General features: G+C 35.3%; 2 protein-coding genes across 2 annotated transcripts; both read right to left on the bottom strand.

Moving 5' to 3' along the window:
- Nucleotides 1-143: 143 nt before the first annotated feature.
- si:dkey-93h22.7 (titin) lies at nt 144-7690 on the bottom strand. Its single transcript, XM_053513918.1, has 10 exons — nt 7402-7690; nt 6994-7299; nt 5781-6062; nt 4740-5042; nt 3913-4215; nt 2955-3056; nt 2310-2334; nt 776-911; nt 628-693; nt 144-419 (listed from the first exon to the last, which is right to left on the bottom strand). Exons 1-10 carry the CDS (start codon nt 7415-7417, stop codon nt 378-380), a joined length of 1581 nt encoding a protein of 526 aa, XP_053369893.1. The 5' UTR covers nt 7418-7690; the 3' UTR covers nt 144-377.
- A 2166-nt stretch (nt 7691-9856) lies between these two features.
- On the bottom strand, nt 9857-14893 carry LOC128542680 (platelet endothelial cell adhesion molecule-like). The gene is made up of 8 exons (XM_053512634.1): nt 14726-14893; nt 14615-14641; nt 14207-14512; nt 13355-13636; nt 12745-13017; nt 11192-11218; nt 10783-11088; nt 9857-10179 (listed from the first exon to the last, which is right to left on the bottom strand). Exons 1-8 carry the CDS (start codon nt 14820-14822, stop codon nt 9893-9895), a joined length of 1605 nt encoding a protein of 534 aa, XP_053368609.1. The 5' UTR covers nt 14823-14893; the 3' UTR covers nt 9857-9892.
- Nucleotides 14894-15831: the final 938 nt, after the last annotated feature.

Raw genomic sequence — 15831 nt, forward strand, 5'->3', positions numbered from 1 at the left:
AACCTAATCTGCATGTCTTTGGACTGTGGAGGGGAACCGGAGTACTCAGAGAAAACCCACCAAGCACGAGGGGGAACATGCAAACTCTGTGCACACAGGCCTGAGACGGGAATCAAACCTGGTCCCTGGAGGGGCAAGGCCACCGTGGTGCCTACGTTTTAAATACTGAACTACTTTAGAAATTGTGTTACACAATTTTAACCTTGTTTTAGCCTTTTCACAATTCTAAACTGTTTATTTCCCAGATTTAAAAATTAAAATTTTCTATGTGGTCTCAGACTTTTCAACCTACTGTAGATGTTTAAATGTTGTTGTTTTTTTACACTCCTGTATTTAAAACTGAAATTCAAAATTATTTAGAAACTCTATACAAATATTCAAAGGTTGGGGAAATAGTCAGGCTCTTCCTCTTCTTCACTCTGTAAAATAAACAAAAAATAATCTAATAAGAGTAGGACTATTATTAGACTTTGAATTTTCGCACCGTAATGCAAGCGACAGAATTGTGCACTGTGAACATTACTGGTATTCTGTAGTTCTGTCAAACTATGGGTGTTTATGCAAGCCCTATAAATTCTAAAGCTTTTACATAAGAAAACAGGGGAGTCTTTGTGTAATTAAAAGTACCTCATCAGAGTCTTGCAGCATGGATGCTTGGACAACCTGTGTATCTTCAATATATGAGTCAGTATCCTACACAAGAAAAAAATAAATAAATGAACACAGCGCGTAACATCATCACGTTTCAAATCTTGGGGGCAATATTTGTTCTTACCAGGTCATAATATATTCCTTCTTCATATTCATGCTCTTTTGTGTCTTCAGTCATTTCAAAAACACCATCATCATCATCATCATCATAATCATCATCCAGCTTGCTATGCATGTCTGAGAAGTCTTTCACTCTAAAACTAAAGGAAAGGCGTTGTCACAAGTTTACTTTACCAGGGTCATAGCTCAGATGTGTATTTAGATAAATGGGGGATGGTAATGGTGTGTAAAACTAAGGCTTGTGTGAAATGTACATAATAGTGTAAAAATGAAGATATTGATACAGTGGATCCATGAAATAACTCGGTTTGTATAACAGTACCGGTGAATTCTTGATTCTGATTGCTCAATCTACTAAAAGGATATTTCACTAGAACTTGCATGGTGGATGATTCATAACTTTGTATACAATATTCTGCTGGGGTAATAAAACACCTCGGAAAGTGCTGTTATAAGAAAACAATAAATTTTAGTGTGATGTAAATCCACTTTGTGTTTGTTTCTCTAAATCACATTCCGTACATCGTGACTAATTATTGTGCGGTAACATTGTGTTTTTATTAATTGTCCAATTTCTGTTACCATATACTGTACAGTATACTGCCCTCCGAAAAGCCACCATTTCAGAAGTATCTAATTATCGGGCTGCATCAAACGAATAAAACACTCAAGGAAATTTAAATTTACTGGAACTTGTGTTAAGAACACTTCTACACGTTATTAAAACCTAGAAGGATAGTGCTGAACATGACAACTTTGTAAAAATAAAGTGGTTGGAAAGAAAAATAAGAAGATTAATTAAGAACTGAGATTGGTTAAATAAAAACGCAACAGTAAAAACCATAGCTATGTTTAATAGTGAACGAATTTCACTATAAAATTGTATAACATTTCCACATGCACACAATACGTGACGAGAACTTACAGGATTTGGACTAAACAGCTGTTCGGTTGTTAGATTGACTAATCAGAAAAATAAGCTTTGATTATTTTTACGAGAAAAAAGGGCTTGGTCTAATGGATCAAGACCATTTAGTCTGAGGAGTTCAAACTGTTCCTATTCCAGAGCGATGGGCAAGTCAGGGAAAGAAGGAAAGAGTGTGAGAAGAAGCACCCATCATGTATAGTGGCCACTGTACAAGCCCTTTGGAGGCTCTGGAGTGTTATGATCTGGGGTTGCTGTAGTTGGTCAGGTCTAGGCTCAGCAACGTTATGTGGTAATAAAATCAAGTCAGCTGATGACCTGAATGTACTGAATGACCAGGTTATTACATTAATGGAGTTTTTTTTCCTGACGGCACAGCCATATTCCAGGACTCAAATTGTGAAAGAGTGGTTCTCAGAATGAGGAATAATTTTCCCATATGAACTGGCCACAACTTTGTGTGTTTTTTTTGTTGTGCAGGCTATGTAGAGGATGTTAAAATTTGATCACATAGCAGACTAAGTGCATAATCAGCAAAATGTCACTGTGCAATAATTTCTTTTTTTTTTTATTCTTTTTTTTTTTTTAGCAATTTTGAACTTCTTATACTTACTTATATATCCTGGACTGCCTTTTTCCTAAAAAGAAAACAAAAAGCAAATATTACAATACTATTTCCTTATTTAAGTAATACTCAAATGCTTCTCAACCTAATCTGAATCAACCCTATCTACTATTTGAACATGTTTCCCTTCTCTTTAAGAAGAAAAGAATATGAAATCAGATGACCTGAAACACTCTTACAATGAAAGTCTAAAGGTAGTTCTTACTAAACATTCATGCAAAGCGCATAAACTTATACAGAGTTTTCATTAACCTTATTTTGTAATTGAGTTTTAAATGTGTAAAAGGAAATGAAACCTTTTTTTTTTCAACAGGAAGAACTTTAGATGGTTTCATTTCACAGCTTGATGATATCTCGAAGCTTGATTGCAATTGTAAGTAACTGGAATAACTCACAGTATTATTGTAATGCTCGAGTTGTAATGTGGGAAAAAAATGTTGGGAAAAGCTTTGGTAAGACTTCCTAAACCTCCAGAATTTCACTGTGAGTGATATTTAAACTATTTGTCTTCAGATTATTATTCATGGTAATTGTACATGTATGCCAGATGAGACAAATAGGTATAATGTTAAAAAAGATAATAATATTCCTTTAAAAATTGATTTAAAGACAAGAAATGAGATCTTTACTTACGTAACACCACTCCATAGATACAACAAGCGAACACAGCACAAATCAACAGCGCAAAAAAGGTAAAAACGATGATTACCACATAAGTTGGGATTTTGTTTAATGCTAAAAAAGAAAAAAAGTAATTAATAAGGATGAACCGAAATTAAATTAACATTACTACAAAAACATTACTACTTCAACAGACCCTAATACTAAAATTGAGTTTTTATTTTCATTTGCATCACAGACTTTCTATTCTTTTCCATTAAACTAAAAAAAGATAATCTATGCTAAGAATGTGTTTTTAAATATATAAATTCCATAAATCTTACTGTCTTATTTTCATGATGCATAATGACATCCTATCCTACAAGCCCATTTACACAAAAAAGTTAAAAAATGTATAAATAAAGGTATGCACACTGACAGTCACAACTATATGTGGTTCTTCCCCAAACTTTTAACCACAAGATGGAAGCATACACATGCCTTTGTATACTATAGCATAAAGATTTCCTCTTTAGTGAAATTAAGGGGCCAAAATCTGAAATGCATGAAAAATTCCTCCATGTGCACAAAAACCATATGGTCCATGAATCCATAGGTTGCCACAGTTGGTGTGAAAGAACACTTGTGGCTTGTACAAAGCCTTAACATTAGCCAGAAAATTAATACCTTTGGATGAATTAGAAAATAACCCCCAAATAAGCTTTAAAAACTAGTTTAAAGCCTTTCTAGAAGAGTGTCTGTGATTATAGCAGCAAAGGCAGGACTGATTCCATATTACTATCCTTAATTACTATCCAAGCACATATGGGTGTGATGTCAGGGTCAGGTGTCCACATACTTTTGACCAGGTAGTGTTGTCCTACCCCACCCAGCCAAAAGGACCATAAATGACAAAAATTATTCATTTCCTGGTACATGTTTTTTTAAATTATTATTATTATTGCACACCCAATGTTAAAAGTTCTGTTACCTTCATGACTAATCAGGTACTTTGGACTGCTCACACTTATAGTGTTATCGAATGAGTTAGCAGCCTCGCAGTGGTAAACCCCACTACTTGCAATGTCTGTCAGCCTAATTACGAGATCGGAGCCATCTGGGCGGTCTGTCCTGTAAAATTTTCCATTTCTTTCCAATCTTCTGTTATTGAGGAACCAGTAGTATTCTGGAAACGTTCCTCTCACATGGCAAGATATATATACAGCATAGACACTCAAGTCCTGCTGTATGTATTTATGTTCCAGTGTCATTATCGCATTGCCCCTTACTGCCTCTGCAAATAAGCCATATTTAGAGCATAATTATGGACAAATCAGTGCTTTGGTAATTATAATCTGTAAATATTACATCCTGTCATGTAAGAAAGAAAAAAATATTATGAGAGAAACAAAAAAGTGTAAAAATGTTATATAAAATTTAATTTTCAAATGTTAAAGAAAGAAAAATGTAGACATTTGGTGCAAATGGTCATATTGAGGTGCAAATACACCCTGAATGGGACATCAGTGCATCAAAGCAAAATTAAGAAAATATTAGCTAAGGAGCTACAAACTTACATTATCTTTCTTTAAAACATATATTTTTTTTGTAGAAAGAAAGATGATTTTATCTTGGTCTAACTTTTTTTAAACAAAACCCTGCAATTAGAACAGGGATGTGTAGAATTGGACGTCTACTGGACAATTCTCTGAGACTGTATTCAATACATACTGCATTTGAAAACTATGTTTTAAACACATTCATGTAATTGTATTTGGCATAAATTATTGGAAGTAAATTTATAAAAAATCTACATACCCACTGTGAGGTTCAGATCTCTGCTCTGCGCTGATGTTTTCCCATAACTCGCGGTGCAATAGACCATGCCCATGTCTTGGTCCAGTTTAATGGGCACATGAAATAAGGCGTTGTGGTATTTTGGTAAGGCGTCCTCTTCAAGGATGTAATGTTGCAATTTTTTCTTGTTTTTTGTATTGTGTATTGTAAGGGCGAAGTCTATGCGCGGGGATCCTTTTGTCACCTGGCATTTCACATAGGCAGTAAAGTTTCCGTCTGCATTCTTGACAACCCTAAATGAGATCTTAGGCTGTAACAAGTGCTCTGAGTTGGGCACAGTGGGAGAAGGGTGGTTAGAAGGAGACAGGGAATAAAAAATGAATTAAAAAAAATATATAAAAAAAAATAAATAAAGAAAGAAGACAAACTGATTTAAGCAAACGTCCACCCTGAGACATGTTAGATATATTTATTTTGAATATTTGTTACAGGTTTATTGATGCTGTCACTAATGTTTTGGTTCATGCTTTATTTTTGCTATCTGTAATATCGGAATTTGGATGTCTGTCACATTGATGCCACAGGTGCAGTAAGAGTGGTGTGTTTAATGGAAATAAATTATTTTAATTTATTAGTTAGTTAGGCTCAATCAGCAATACACAAGATGTTGAATATGATGGCTTTTTAAGGTTGTATTACCATGAAAATTTATATTTTTGAAGCTGATATGTTTGAGCATATAAACGAGAGCTGAATAGACTAAAAAATTAAAGTGCTGCTGCGTAACTCACTTTACATAGAGATGAAGAAAGGACTAAATCCCACTATATGAGTAGCAGCTGGTAGTCAAACAGCATTGTGGGTAATGTAGGAAACAGTTAACCAAAGTGAAAAAAGGTAACTTAGAATTTTATCATAAGAAAATTCAGGATCCCTTAGGAAATCTTATGTCCATCCAAAAATAAAAATTAATAGAAATATTGTTATGGGTAGATGCTGCCTTGTGTTTGTGCAATTACTGTATATTGTATAGATTCATCAAAAAAACTGCTAACTTCCTACCTTTAATACGAATGTTCATTCCTTCACTCTTACTGGTGAAATAAGTTGTCTCATTAAAGTAGTTTTTAGCAACACAGACATATTGTCCGCTGTCCCGGCTGGAAAGGGTTGGAATAGTCAGCTGGTTGTTAGAGCTGTCACTGTGGAGCAGTATATTATTCAGGAACCAGGCATATGTTACATAAGTCCCTTCAGTTATATTACACTCCAGAGTCAAGCTGTCTCCTTCCCAGAAATCTTCAGAAAAAGTTCTTGATATGATCTTTGCACCTTTTACAGGCACTGAAATACACAATTTCACATATTATTCCATGCAATTCTGTACATCTAATTTTCAGGATACACATTATACCCAAGCTTGCAGAAAATGTTTAGTGAAGAAACTAAGAATATAACAAGGGTATACAAGTGTATCTGAAATGAATATGAACAGTATTTTGCACATTTATTTTGCTCATATCTATATGTTTTAGAAAGTATTTATTTTCTAAAAGTGAAGATATTGCTAAAATTAATTATTTTAATTTATCATATCTTTGACAGGAATTTAAACAAAGGTTTCTTAAAACATACCCAGAAAATACACAGAAATGTGTTTCACTTACTCATCTTCTATACCGCTTTATCCTGTATTTAGGGTTGCGGGGACCTGGAGCCTATCCCAGGAGGCTTAGGGCACGAGGCTGGTACACCCTGGACAGGGTGCCAATCCATCGCAGGGCACACACACATACACACACTCACACGCTCATTCACAAACTACGGGAAATTTGGGAACGCCAATTAGCCTAACCTACATGTCTTTGGACTGTGGGAGGAAACTGGAGTACCCGGAGAAAACCCACCAAGCACAGGGAGAACTTGCAAACTCAATGCACACAGAGACGGGATCGAGCCTGGCTGGGAATCAAACCCAAACCCTACACCACCGTGCCACCTACTCTCATAACAATTTGTGTTTCAAATTTGAATAAATATTTGCCTAAAATTTCTGTTCATAATAAATTGTCCACATCAATTATGATTAAAAAGTCTCCTGGGATAGGCTCCAGGTCCCCGCGACCCTAAATACAGGATAAAGCGGTATAGACGATGAGTGAGTGAGTGAGTGAGTAATTATGATTAAGCTTTGTATTGTAATTACATTCCTAGGTTAGTAAATTATTATCTTTTTGACAGCAGGCATTTTATTTTATCTTCATTACTTACTTACCAACTACTTGGAAAATCTTCCAGGCACTGAAAGTGGAATTGATCTCGGTGTGGTTTTGTCCACTGGCCTTGCATATGAACCTTCCATCATGAGAAGGTTTAGTCATAATAATGAATGTGGCTTCCTCTTTATCATGAGCACTGTATTCCCCTATAGGCTTATTTAAATTATGTTCTCTAAAAAACTGATACAGAATTGTCAGGTTTGTTTGGATGTTGTCCAGTTTGCAGTAAAATTCCTCAATGGAACCCACAAGACTAATTGAAGGACCGCTGAGTACAGGTTTATCTAACGTGCTCTGAGCATCTGAAATAGGAAATAACACTAAGTAAATAACACCCAGTTAAACAGTGCACATACTCACATAATCATAACAGTCAGCTGGTGTCAGATATAATAATCACTTACCTGCCTCCTGCCACATGGCACAAAAGCCTAAACAAGAAAAAAACAAACTTTAAAACACTGTGTAAGTTGTTATTAAAGTTACGTTTACAAATGATGATCTGACTTTTTACCCGAAATAACCAGCAGCAAAAAAATCCTTTTGGTCATTTTCCAGCAGGTTGTGTTGATGCTTTTCTCATCAGAATCTAAGCATTGAGTATGAGACATGTCATTAGATTATATACATAAATGACAAATATTAAATTGTCATGCGCTCACACACGTCTATACATGTAGACTTTGGAGGGCACTCCTTACACTGGCAGGAGTTGGATAATGGGGCACACCTCTTTGAGACTCTCCTCACTTCACCATGTGCACTGAGCTGATAGGAACTCTTAGCAGTTTGATGTTAGAAGCTCTAAGCGGTGATGTTTGTTAGGAGTGATCTTCCTGTTTATACTGTAGAAACAACACTTTATGATACCTAATATTTTTTAATAAGTACAACTTGATGCCAACAGTCTGCTTGGTGATGTCTCTGTATAAGTTTTTGTTTTTATTAATTTGTGTGCTAAAAACATTTTTAAATATTCCTCAAAATAAATCTAAAGCATTTGACTTTGCAGTGACCTTAACTCTAATCAGTTTATCTGCAGGTTTCAATGATTATTCCATCGAAATCAATAAACATTTAGTCACTTGTTATAGCACAGTGAAATACGTTTTTCTCCATATCCTCATATGTTAGGAAGCTAGGGTCAGAGCGCAGGGTCAGTCTGCATCAACCCTAGAGCATACAGGGTTAAGAGCTTTGCTCAGTTTAACTTCTGGTTGTGATTATAACTCCCTATGAATACCATAAACATTTAACCACTCATTCTTAAGATATTGTGGTAACGGGAATTTTGGATGAATATTTGTTAAAGTGCTCTTCACATCACCACTGATATCAGTATATCTTTTGAGAAGAAAGACTTTGATGTCTTTTGTACAGGTTTTGTTTACAGGAAAAGGATAGCAACATGGATATTACCTGCTCGTTTGCCATTTTACTTGTCACTTGCAGAAAGCTTCTTTTCTTAAACTACCATTCAGTCTAGGATTTCACAGTGTGTGTATGTGTGTGTTTCTTGGATGTTTTTTAATGCAAATACTAAAAGAAGCTGTACTGCTTTTTGCACTTGGATTGGATTTGATGTTGCTAACAACATCTCAGATTGCTTACTGCATGTTTAATTCATAGAACATTGAGATATTTTCTATTTCCTTACAGACTATAAACTTTATTATTGTATGGGCTTGACAGTAACATGAGAAACATGATGAGCTTAATTATTGTTTCATGATAGTAAATTTGTTGATATAAAAATGTTAATGAAAAATATTAACCATATAGTGTAATCCTACACCATTAATACCACCATCTATAAAATTCTGCCCTATGTACAGTAATTTGTCAGTGTCTTTATCACATCGCAACTGACTCAAAGTTATAGTTAGAACATAATAATAAACAGATCATTCCTTTCTGTCATTATTGAATTTATAATCTGTATATATTAAATGATTTCATGCAAACTAACAAAGTTATAATCTGTTTGAGAGTACAGATGTATATAAACAATAACACAAAAAAAACAATATTTTCTAGACAGATATTTAATTTAGGCAGGATGGTGGCTAAAATGGTTAGCACCGTGGCCTTGCACTTCCAGGTTCCGGGTTCGATTTCGGCTTTGTGTGCATGGAGTTTGCATTTTATCCCTGTGCTTGCTGGGTTTCCTCCCACAGTCCAAAGACATGCAGATTGGACTAACTGGCCTTCCCAAATTTAGACATTCATTAAGTATCTCATTCACTCGTTGTCTATAGCGGCTTATCCTGTGTAGAAGGTCTGGAGCCTATCCAAGGAGACTTAGGGCATGAGACGGGGTACACCCTGGACAGGGGGCCAATCCATTGCAGGACATATTCTTTTACACAGGGCAAAGCAGTATAGATGATGAGTGAGTGAGTGAGATATTTAATTTAATAATTAGACTTTTTAAAATGAATTATTGACAAACACACACACAAACACATTCGCACTAAACATTATTTACAGATTACAATTATAAACACTCTTATCCTTAAACAAATACAAATGATTTTTCAATGTAAACAAAAACAAAAAAAACAAATATCCTCAGAAATACACTGTTGCGTAGGCAGATGATTGGACTTTTTACAAAATGAATTGTTGTCAAACACACACAGATTATGTTCATTATACTAAAACAAAAAAGCAAAATCTAATCCAAACACCATCCTCTATCAAACACTTCCACAGCCTTAAAGTTTTTTTTAAATACTTTCAAAATATGCCTTAAAAATCACACACACACACACACACACACACACACACACACACACACATATATATATATATATATATATATATATATATATATATATATATATGTATATATATATATTTATATCTTTTTTTTTTTCATGTGCTGCTCGAGATCTAAGGGTTAACACGAACGTTCATTCCTTCACTCTTACTGGTGAAATATGTTTTCTCATTAAAGTAGTTTTTAGCAACACAGACATATTGTCCGCTGTCCCGGCTGGAAAGGGTTGGAATAGTCAGCTGGTTGTTAGAGCTGTCACTGTGGAGCAGTATATTATTCAGGAACCAGTCATATGTTACATAAGTCCCTTCAGTTATATTACACTCCAGAGTCAAGCTGTCTCCTTCCCAGAAATCTTCCGAAAAAGTTCTTGATATGATCTTTGCACCTTTTACAGGCACTGAAATACACAATTTCACATATTATTCCATGCAATTCTGTACATCTAATTTTCAGAATACACATTATACCCAAGCTTGCAGAAAATGTTTAGTAAAGAAACTGAGAATATAACAAGGGTGTACAAGTGTATCTGAAATAAATATGAATATGTATCTATATGCTATATATCTACTGTATATCTATCTAGAAAGTATTTATTTTCTAAAAGTAAGGATATTGCTAAAATTAATTATGTTTATTTATCATTTATTTGACAGGCATTTAAACAAAGGTTTCTTAAAACACATACCCAGAAAATACACAGAAATGTGTTTCAAATTTGAATAAATATTTGCCCAAAATTTCTGTTCATAATAAATTGTCCACATCAGTTATGATTAAAAAGTCTCCTGGGATAGGCTCCAGGTCCCCGCGACCCTGAATACAGGATAAATCGGTATAGAAGATGAGTGAGTGAGTGAGCAATTATATATATATTCTAAGGTTAGTTAATTTTTTAACAGTTAATTTTTTAACACATTTTTTTAATATATTGTAAGGTTAGTTAATTATTTTTTGACAGCAGGCAATTTATTTTATTTTCATTACTTACAGTACTCACCAACTACTTGGAAAATCTTCCAGGCACTGAAAGTGGAATTGATCTCGGTGTGGTTTTGTCCACTGGCCTTGCATATGAACCTTCCATCATGAGAAGGTTTAGTCATAATAATGAATGTGGCTTTCTCTTTATCATGAGCGCTGTATTCCCCTATAGGCTTATTTAAATTATGTTCTCTAAAAAACTGATACAAAATTGTCAGGTTTGTTTGGATGTTGTCCAGTTTGCAGTAAAATTCCTCAATGGAGCCCACAAGACTACTCGAAGGACCGCTGAGTACAGGTTTATCTAACGTGATCTGAGCATCTGAAATAGGAAATAAAACTAAGTAAATAACACGCAGTAAAACAGTGCACATACTTACATAACCATAAAAAATCAGCTGGTATTCGATATCATAATCACTTACCTGACTCCTGCCACATGGCACAAAAGCCTAAACAAAAAAAAACATTGTGTAAGTTGTTATTAAATTCACATTTACATAAATATTTACATGTCAGTCATCTCACTTGCAGAAAGCTTCTCTTCTTAATTCAAAGAAAATTAAAACCTTGGTGAACTTTACCCATGAAGTTCCAAACAAGCTTCAAAACCTAGTTTTTAAATCCTTCCTAGGAGAGAAGTTGTGATTATGATAGCAAAGGTAGGACTGACTCCATACTTTGAGAATAATATGTTGAACAAGCACATATCGGTGTGATGCAGAGATCAGGGGTTGGTCAGTGGTTAAGGCATTGGACTACTAATTATAAGGTTCATAAGGACAGGCCGTCTGTCAAATGCCCAAATTGAGGTGTCCACATACTTTTGACCAAATAGTATAGATCTACACCATCTAGCCAAAGGGACCATGAATGACAAAGTTATTGGTATTTATGTACTGGTACTAGATTGACTTTACATAGATTAGTCTTATGTTTGTGCTAATGGGTACAGTATGTAATAAGGACATTTGTGCTTATTAATGCACAGCCAGTATTAAAGTTTCTGTTACCTTCCTAACTAATCAGAGACTTTGGACTGCTTACACTTGTTGTGTTGTTAAATGAGATAGCGGCCTCCCTGTGTCTTCATGGACCTTGCTTTGTACCCTTGTGCGCAGATATATTGGAACAAGAAAGGGCCATCCCCAAATTGTTTCCACAAAGTTGAGAGCATGAACTTGTCCAAAATGTATTAAAGCATGGCTGAAGCATTAAGAGTTCCTCTGACTGGAACTTAGGGGCGAGCCCAACTCCTGAAAAACAGATCATAATCTCCCTCCAGCGAACTTTACACTTGGCACAATGAAGTCAGAGAAGTAATGTTCTCCTGGCAACCACCAAACCCAGACTCATCCATCGGATTGTCAGACATAGAAGTGTGATTTGTCACTCCAGAGAACACGTCTCCGCTGCTGTAGAGTCCAGTGACGGCATGCTTTACACCACTGCACCTGATGCTTTGAATTGTACTTGGTATGTCAGCCTTAAATGCAGTTGCTCAGGCACATGAAGTTTGGAGGTCTATAGCTATTGACGTGACCTCTAAAACCACAGGTTCTGTTGTTCCTAATCGCTCCTACTATGGTATAATTCTACTAACAGTTGACTGTGGAATATTTAGTAGTGTAGGAAATTTCACGACTGGACTTATTGCACAGGGGACATCCTATTACGGTACCATGCTGGAATTCACTGAACTCCTGAGAGCGACTTATTCTTTCACAAATGTTTGTAGAAGTGGTCTGCATGCCTAGGTGATTGATTTCATACACCTGTAACCATGGAAGTGATTGGAATACCTGAATTCAATGATTTGGATGGGTAAGTGAATACTTTTATAATACTGTGCATCCACTGGATACTTTTCATGATACTCTATTCAAAACTTACTTCATTTAAAAACTGTTTTAAACACATTAATATAACTGTATTTGGCTCAAATAATTTAAAGTACATTTATTTCAAATCCACATACCCACTTTGAGGTTCAGATCTCCGCTCTGCACTGGTGTTTTCCCATTACTCGCTTCGCAATAGACCAAGCCCTTGTCTTTGACCAGGTTAATGGGCACGAAAAACACGCCGTTGTGGTATTGAGTGATGTCTTCAGCAAATTTGTGATTGTCTTTAATAAGGGTGAAGTTTATGGGCAGGGATCCTTTTTCCACCTGGCATTTCACAGAGGCAATGAGGTTTCCCTCTGCATCTTTGACAACCTTAAGTGAGATTTCAGGCTTTGACACGAACTCTTTTTGGGCACAGTGGGAGAAAACGTGGTTAAAACATGACACAGGGCAAAGAAAAAATTAATAGACATTAAACTTATACCCAGAGACACATTAGATATATTTACTGTATAGTTAAATATTCGTCAAACAGCATTGTGGGTAATGTAGGAAACAGTAAACCAAAGTTAAAATAGGTAATTAAAAATGTTATTATAAGAAAATCTAAGATCCCTTAGGAACTCTCATGTCCATCCAAAAATGAAAAATCAAAAGGCATGTTATTCAGGGTAGATGCCTTGCAACGGTGCAAATACTGTATATTGTACAGATTCATCTAAAATACTGCTAACTTCCTACCTTTAACAAGAACATTTCTTCCTTCACTCTTGTTGGTGAAATAAGTTGTCTCATTAAAGTAGTTTTTAGCAACACAGACATATTGTCCGCTGTCCCGGCTGGAAAGGGTTGGAATAGTCAGCTGGTTGTTAGAGCTGTCACTGTGGAGCAGTATATTATTCAGGAACCAGTCATATGTTACATAAGTCCCTTCAGTTATATTACACTCCAGAGTCAAGCTGTCTCCTTCCCAGAAATCTTCCGAAAAAGTTCTTGATATGATCTTTGCACCTTTTACAGGCACTGAAATACACAATTTCACATATTATTCCATGCAATTCTGTACATCTAATTTTCAAAATACGCATTATACCCAAGCTTGCAGAAAATGTTTAGTGAAGAAACTGAGAATATAACAAGGGTATACAAGTGTATCTGAAATGAATATAAACAGTATTTTTCACATTTATTTCGCTTGTACTGTATCTATATGCTATATATCTCCTGTATATCTATCTAGAAAGTATTTATTTTCTTAAAGTAAGGATATTGCTAAAATTAATTATGTTTATTTATCATATCTTTGACAGGCATTTAAACAAAAAAATACACAGAACTGTGTTTCAAATTTGAATAAATATTTGCCCAAAATTTCTGTTCATAGTAAATTGTCCACAATAATTATGATTAATAAGTCTCCTGGGATAGGCTCCAGGTCCCCGAGACCCTGAATACAAGATGAAGTGGTATAGAAGATGAGTGAGTGAGTGAGCAATTATGATTAAGCTTTGTATTGTAAGTACATTCCTAGGTTAGTTAATATTTTTCTTTTTGACAGCAGGCATTTTATTTTTTTCTTCATTACTTACTCACCAACTACTTGGAAAATCTTCCAGGCACTGAAGGTGGGATTGATCTCGATGTTGTTTTGTACGCTGGCCTTGCATATGAACCTTCCATCATGAGAAATCTTAGTCACAATATTGAATGTGGCTTTCTCTTTATCATGAGCGCTGTAGTCCCCTATAGGCTTATTTAAATTATGTTCCATAAAAATCTCATACAGAATTATCTCGTCTGATTGGATGTTGTCCAGTTTGCAGTAAAATTCCTCAATGAAACCCACAAGACTAATCGAAGGACCACTGAGTACAGGTTTATCTAACGTGATCTGAGCATCTGAAATAGGAAATAAAACTAAGTAAATAACACCCAGTAAAACAGTGCACATCCTTATATAATTATACAAACCAGCTGATGTTAGATAACATGGTCACTTACCTGCTTTCTGCCACATGGTACAAAAGCCTAAACAAGAAAAAAACAAACTTTAAAACACTGTGTAAGGTTTTATTAAAAATCACCTTTACAATAAAAGGATCTGATTTGTACCCAGAATAATCAGAAGAAAGAAATTCCTTTTGGTCATTTTCCAGCAGGATGTGTTGATGCCTTTTTCCTGAGAATCTGAGCAATGGGTACGAGACATGTCAGTAGATTATATGCATAAACAACTTTATTAAATTGTCAGGTGCTCACACACATCTAAACATGTAGACTTTGGAGGGCACTCCTTACACTGGCAGGAGCTGGATAATTGGGACACACCCCTTTGAGACTCTCCTCACTTCACCATGTGCACTGAGCTGATAGGAACTCTTAGCAGTTTGGCGTTAGAAGCTCTAAGTGGTGATGTTTGTTAGAAGTGATCTTCCTGTTTATACCCTAGACACAACATCAAGATGAAGTCTGGATTTTTCAACAAGCAGAACTTGATGTGAGCAGCATCACTCCACTACAAGTCCTTGTTATTAATAATTTGTTTGACATAAACATCCTCAGAATTTACTTTAAGCAAAAATGAACTTATTGAAGAAATCTAATTAACTATTTAATATAAAATTGCTAAAACTAAAAATTAAATAACATTTGACTTTGCATTGACCTTAACTCAATGTATTGCTCAATTCCAAAATCCAAAATTAGTTTATCTGCTGGTTACAACGATCATTCCATTAAAACTGACAAATGTTTATTCACTTGTTGTAGTAACTCTTTTCTTCACAACATGTTAGGAAGATGGGGTCAGAACTCAGGGTCAGCCATGACACAGTGACCCTGGAGCAGACAGGGTTAAGGGCCTTGCTCAAGAACCCAACCGTTGCAGTTTGGTGGAACTGGGGCTCAAACAGCCAAACTTCTGATCCGTAACCCAGACCCTTAAGCTAAGCTTTGACTGCACTGATCTTGTTGCCCTGATCCTGTTGGTATTAATGCCAGAAACTAATCAGTTTAGCTACAGATTACGATTATATTTCCATATAAATCCCATAAACATTCAACCACTCGTTCATGAGGATCCACCAACACCCTGAAAACATAATGCATAAAATGACTTAATTACCCTAAAATATTTAGTAATTAACCTCCAGTAAACATATTCAAAACATTCAGTAAACATGTTTGGCAACATTCAGAATAAGAGTTCCGTCTTCTGC

This window comes from Clarias gariepinus, chromosome 15, assembly GCF_024256425.1.
Source record: "Clarias gariepinus isolate MV-2021 ecotype Netherlands chromosome 15, CGAR_prim_01v2, whole genome shotgun sequence".
In the NCBI taxonomy this organism is placed as follows: Eukaryota; Metazoa; Chordata; class Actinopteri; order Siluriformes; family Clariidae; genus Clarias; species Clarias gariepinus.

Excerpts from the sequence above, each read along its gene's own strand:
- LOC128542680 (XM_053512634.1), bottom strand. The coding sequence starts at position 14,822 with ATGTCTCGTACCCATTGCTCAGATTCTCAGGAAAAAGGCATCAACACA. Across the intron at positions 13,018-13,354 it reads AAGAAATGTTCTTGTTAAAG|AGTTCGTGTCAAAGCCTGAA; the intron begins GTAGGAAGTTAG and ends GTGCCCAAAAAG. Across the intron at positions 11,089-11,191 it reads TGCCATGTGGCAGGAGTCAG|ATGCTCAGATCACGTTAGAT; the intron begins GTAAGTGATTAT and ends TTCCTATTTCAG.
- si:dkey-93h22.7 (XM_053513918.1), bottom strand. Across the intron at positions 6,063-6,993 it reads GAAGATTTTCCAAGTAGTTG|TGCCTGTAAAAGGTGCAAAG; the intron begins GTAAGTAAGTAA and ends TGTGTATTTCAG. Across the intron at positions 912-2,309 it reads AGGCAGTCCAGGATATATAA|TTTTAGAGTGAAAGACTTCT; the intron begins GTAAGTATAAGA and ends CCTTTCCTTTAG.